Source organism: Volvox carteri (assembly GCF_000143455.1).
Source record: "Volvox carteri f. nagariensis unplaced genomic scaffold VOLCAscaffold_175, whole genome shotgun sequence".
In the NCBI taxonomy this organism is placed as follows: Eukaryota; Viridiplantae; Chlorophyta; class Chlorophyceae; order Chlamydomonadales; family Volvocaceae; genus Volvox; species Volvox carteri.
Window position 1 is genome coordinate 27,582 of NW_003307718.1, and position 5,312 is coordinate 32,893.

The 5,312-nt window shown below is 58.5% G+C and overlaps 1 protein-coding gene across 1 annotated transcript in view; it reads right to left on the reverse strand.

Annotated features, from left to right (window-relative positions):
* Nucleotides 1-2,234: 2,234 nt before the first annotated feature.
* The window catches only part of VOLCADRAFT_100848 (uncharacterized protein), a gene marked incomplete at both ends in the record, with an annotated part of 3,631 nt that continues 553 nt past the window's right edge, over nucleotides 2,235-5,312 (reverse strand). The window contains 6 exons of the mRNA XM_002959354.1: nucleotides 2,235-2,572; nucleotides 2,678-2,999; nucleotides 3,249-3,476; nucleotides 3,614-3,761; nucleotides 3,948-4,072; nucleotides 4,131-5,058. Coding sequence (XP_002959400.1) covers nucleotides 2,235-2,572; nucleotides 2,678-2,999; nucleotides 3,249-3,476; nucleotides 3,614-3,761; nucleotides 3,948-4,072; nucleotides 4,131-5,058 — 2,089 coding nt within the window. The remainder of the gene's footprint in view (nucleotides 2,573-2,677; nucleotides 3,000-3,248; nucleotides 3,477-3,613; nucleotides 3,762-3,947; nucleotides 4,073-4,130; nucleotides 5,059-5,312) is intronic.

Here is a 5,312-nt window from a genome sequence, read left to right on the forward strand (position 1 = left end):
AGCTAGGTCTGCTAACCAGAGAGGGCGGCTCGACCGAAGGGAACACGGCCTTCATCTACGACCCGAGAGGGAAATGTGTGGGCACCCTCACCCTGCAACGCCTGGAGACCCTCAGAGTGCGATACCAACACACGATCGACACTTACCCGGAGGTGCACAGAAGCCTGTCCTCCCAGGGCGGCTTCACCGAGGACGTCGCGCGCCTTCTCCTGCGGTACAGAAAGGACCCCGACGGGCGCGAAACGAAAGGCCCGCCACTGTCGCAGGCGACCATGAGCAGAAAACTGCGCTGTACGCTGATTGATGCCCTGCACGCCCTGGATGCCGGTCCAGTCGTCGAAAGGTTCTCATCCCCGCTTAACTGCGGTGAAGAGGTGCAGTACTACTTCAGTGTCCACGCAGAAGACCAACTCTTCGGGGCAAACATAGATGCATTCTCTCAGCCATTTACAGGCCTCTCGATAGCACACCCGAACCCTGACCCCACCAGTGTCAAGAAGGCAGTAATGTGGGCAGTCGCAGGCGCATCACACACAATGACATCCGCACTGCCCACCGCCACACTACTCATTGTCCCGCACAGCCGAACTGGCCCCCACACGCAGCTACACAACACACCATATGTCTTCCAGCTCGCGCGGCTGAGCCGCGGTGAAGCGTGCAAGCTTACCAGCGGGACTGGAACTGACGGCCCCACCCCTGACTACAAGGGGGGCCTGGACCTCGTCATGGTGGCCAACGACACGGTGATCCGAGGACTAAACGCCCGATCCATGAAGGTGCTCCTATCCGAACTCGAAGTGATGGACGCCACCGGCCTCCCCAGAAAACATCTGCGACTGCGGGACATGTCCGCGGGTACTCACTGTGTCGGCACCCAACGACCCTACCCAAACAAAGTCGCTCAGGTCATGCGCAAGATGAATGCCTCAAAGCCGCCCAGACCAAGACCAACCACCACAGTCCCCCACTCGGACGGACAGATGCTCCAGCAGCGCCTGACAGCAGCTTTTCCCGGACAAGTACCACTCAGGATGGACCCGCACACTATCATCTGGATCGACGGTAGCTGTATTAAATCGGCTGAAAACGACGGCCAGAACAAGTTGGGTGCGGCTGCATACTGTGGACCCACCGGAAAAACGCTGCACATCGACCCAGTGGGCGAAGGATGTACAAATACCATTCAATGGGCAGAGCTGGCAGCAATACGTGTAGCTCTATCAACCCAAAGGGCGGTGAACATCACCTTAACAATTGCCACTGACTCGCAAGCCTCACTGGATCTTATCAAAAGAGCAGTAAACGATCCGAGTAAACTGCATATTTCCAAGCACAAAGCCTTACTAATGGACATCGCCGACCTACTGTACGAATGCGCCCAACAGAACATAACCGTTCACTTCCTGAAAGTGAAATCGCACACAGGCCTTGATGGTAATGACAAAGCTGACAAAGGAGCAACATCTGTCGCACGAGGTGAGAACCCAGCAACATTTACTGAAAAGGCCGACAATGCCCCGTTCGATAAAGTGTTCTGGCTGAAACAACGCGACACTGGTCTTTACGTTAGTGACCTGAACAAAGGCCTTTATAAGCGTCTCCAGCAAGGTACCTTCGCAGGCTATACCAACGACACAATACTAACTGAAAAATGGCGTAACACCGCCTCGAAGTTAGACCCCAAATCTAGCATTTCTGAAGTCAAAGAGCCCGCCACTGTAAGGGCCGGATTAGTTGGGGCGAGCATCCGTATGATACGAAGGGCTCACTTACAACCTTTGTAACGCTCTCAGCCTAAGCGAGCCCCACACACCACGCACGGCGTCCCACCCTCCATCCCCCTGCCAACCTAAAACACCCCGGCCACCCGCGCTCCGCGCGCCCCCCTCTCTGCCTCGCCTTACTCCTGCTCCCACCGTAAACTCTCCCCATTTCGTAGCTCCAACTCTCTCACTCTCGTCTCCACGTCCCCCCGACCACCCCCGGGTGGCGCACCCGGGCACCCGTTATAAGTCACCTAAGTTGGCCCCGCATTGCTCCTCTGACACGTGGTAGTCATCAATTGGGGAACTGGACACTTTCCCCAAAAAACTGGACTCACACCCTGATAGGTTCCCGCTGCTGTTCGGAAGGCTGCCGCCAGTTGGTCTGCTATCTCTTCAATAAGGGGTGTCAGTCCACATCGTAGCCTCACCTCCAGCGATTTGTGCATCCATCGCAGAGATCCTGCCCTACTCGCTAGAACCAACTGTTCCAGCGCGTCTGCCAAACCGATCGCCATAAGTTCTTTGCACCGCCCCACCAAAGTTGACGGCCATCCTCGGAGCCCAAAATTCTTCAATTCGTAATGCCACTATCGCGCCTGGGTCTGAGGCCGTGTTGGGCTCGAACGTGCCTCTGAGTGACATGGCCTTGTCTCCATGTTTTGCAGCCAACGTCTTTCCCCAAGGCTCGCCAATCCACTTGTTGCCCGACCGGGCCCCTGGATTCGGACCGGATGTCCCTTTCCGCTTGTCTGCCAGCCACGGATGACCCTTCGGCTCTAGCCTGGCGTATGTCCTCCTCGTTGCTGCGGTTGCTCAGCGGTTGGTGAAGTGTGTGTACGGCATGAAGTACATCAGCCCCTTTTGGTCCCCCTCCAGGGCGGCTGTGCAGAACTTGCCCTTCAGCTCACTTAGCGGCAGCCCTAGGTCCTGCCACATCTCCCACTGGCTGCCTGCCCTCACTTTCTGGGCGGCCGCCATGTTGACCACCACCAGCCCCCCGCTGAACACCTGTCCCGAGTACACATCTGCGACAGTGAAGCGGACATCCTGAGCACCGTCTTCCGCGGGCAGGTGGACGAAGTACTTGAGGTAGGCCGCATACGTCCGAGTCTTGTTGCCGACTTCTGCCTGGTAGCATGCCCAGCAGGAGGTCCGCTGCTGCTGGCGCCCGTACTCAGCCCTGAAGTACTGCTCCTCGTCGAGTGCCTCGGCATGCAAAAAGGAGTGGGCCTTAGGACAGTCGGGTGGTGTAGACATGAGAACCCTATCCAGGCGGTCCGTGTCCAGTTCGTAGCTCGCACTGGGACCCAATGTCCAGGAAGCCACATCCTCGAATGCCAGGGTGTACCAGTGCACTAGGCTCGCCATGGCTGCCCAGACTTGTGCCGCTCATTCCGGACTCGGGTAGACTGTGTGGCCTCATCCAAGCAGGTAACCGTTGGCTCCTGGTTTGTCAAACCAGGCAGCCTCGGTGTTCACCGCGCGCCGTGCCAACATCCTCTCAAGCTGCTGGTTGGTCGTGTGTTTGGCCCCGGTCGCGGGGTCTGCCTCGGTGAGCGACTCGGAGGCCCATATCAGGCACAGCCACTGCACATAGTGCTTCTCGGGTGCCTGTGACACCATCCTTCCGCCTTGCGTCTTCATTTGCTGCATCATGTGTTCCACTGGCAGGTCGGAGAACCCTGCCGTGGACCCAAGCTGGCACTCCTGGTCGTACAGCCGGCATATGCAGATGTGCAGGTTGACCGTGAACATGTAGCCCGGCACCTCCAACTCCTCCAGCCTGGTCGCGTAAGCTCTGAGCTTGCATGCAGCCGCCTTGGCTGCCACCAGGAACTGCTCACGGGTCTTGTCGGGGGGCCGTGGCCGGAAGTAGTGTGTGACCGTGCTGCACAGGCTCCACCACAGGCCTCGAGCAGCATGTCCCCCTTGAAGGTGTAGCTGGAGGACGTCTCGATGAAGTGCAGCCAGTCCTCCATGCGGTAGCTCTTGCTGCATGGGTGGAGGGGGGTAGTGTGGCGAGCAACCGTGTAACTAGAGAAGTACATTACAGAGCTAGAGTAGCAAACTCTCCGACAGACGAAGGTGTTTTTTCAGGCAAGCCCCTGGTCGTATTTGCTTTCTCGGCTATTAGCGACCCCCGTGTGTGGCCGGCTGCCCAGTGCTGGCCGTGCTCACCGGTACTGCATGATGCATTTGTACCGCCGCCCGAAGTCCGAAGTCATGACCAGGAACTGGCCACGAGCCGTGATCCGCTGGCATGCTTCACGAGACATGACCAGCTCGGCATCTGGGTCTGCTGGCTTGATGTCATTGAGCGATGTCAGCGTGTCAACGTCAGCTTGTGACAAAGTCGCTGACCATTCCGAACAGCAGGGCATGGCCGGTGGAGACGGTGAAGAGGCACGACAGGTTGGCGTACGGCAGGGCCGCGAAGGCAGTCAGGCCCTTGCACCCAGTCTGAAGCGCCACCTCGTCGAACTGCTTCTGTGTGATCTTGTGTGGAGCCCCAAGGTGGAGCATCCTGTACATCGCCTGCATGACACCGCCCGTGCTGACGAAATGCCGATGGGTCTTCTTGAGAGCCCGGGCGCCGACCTTCAGGCTCTTGCCTGCATTCCACTTTACGAAGTGCTGGCTGACTGCTTGGGTGTACATGTAGCCACGGAAGCGCACAGTGGCCCCGTGCCCGACATTGGCCTCCATGTGTGCCTCGAATAGGCACCACATGCAGCTGCTGACACGACTGTTCTGGCCGTTGCCGCATGCCACCTTTGCCCTGGCGGGTGTGTCTGCAAGCACCTGGCCCAGGAATACCCGGTGCTGAAAGGGCCGCGTGCCCCGGAGGTCACCATCAGCAGGCGCCTGCCCGTCAGCCATGCCGCCCACAGCTGTCCCTCCAGCACCACCAGCTGCAGCACCCTCTGCAGCCTCCGGATTGGCAGGCGCAGCAGCAGGTGAGACACGCATGCCATCACTGGCAAGGCGGAGGAGGTCGTCGACGATGGGCTGGAGGTAGGGGTGGAGGACAGACGGCATCCTGGGGCCGGGGATGATGGCGATGACACCCTGATTCCAGATCTTGCCCTTGTTATGGGGGTCCATGTCCGCACAACAGATGAACAGGATGCCAATACTGTGCTGTGTAGAGTTGTAGGGTGCAATCCAGTCGATGCCAATGTCATAGATAGAGCTGTCTGGGTGCAGGGCTATGCCGCCAGCATAGGATTTCAGCGACTCCACCCACTCGCCTGCATAAGGCAAGGGCGAGAGGGCACATCTCGTCAGCCTGGGACCAGGTACAGCCGACGGTTGGTAATCACGGTGGCAATAGCTAAAAAAGCATGGGATTTGATTGCGAGACTCCCCTTTTGCTGCACCCCCATGCCTGCTTACAACTATTACAATGATGCAAGGGCTGGAGAATGAAGCGAGGGCGCATTGTGGAACCCCTTGAACAGGTGCGGCGAAATGCAAACGGCTACCAACGGCTAGCCCTTTCCTGCCATGGTCACCCGGCCCACCTTGCCACTGGGACGAGCC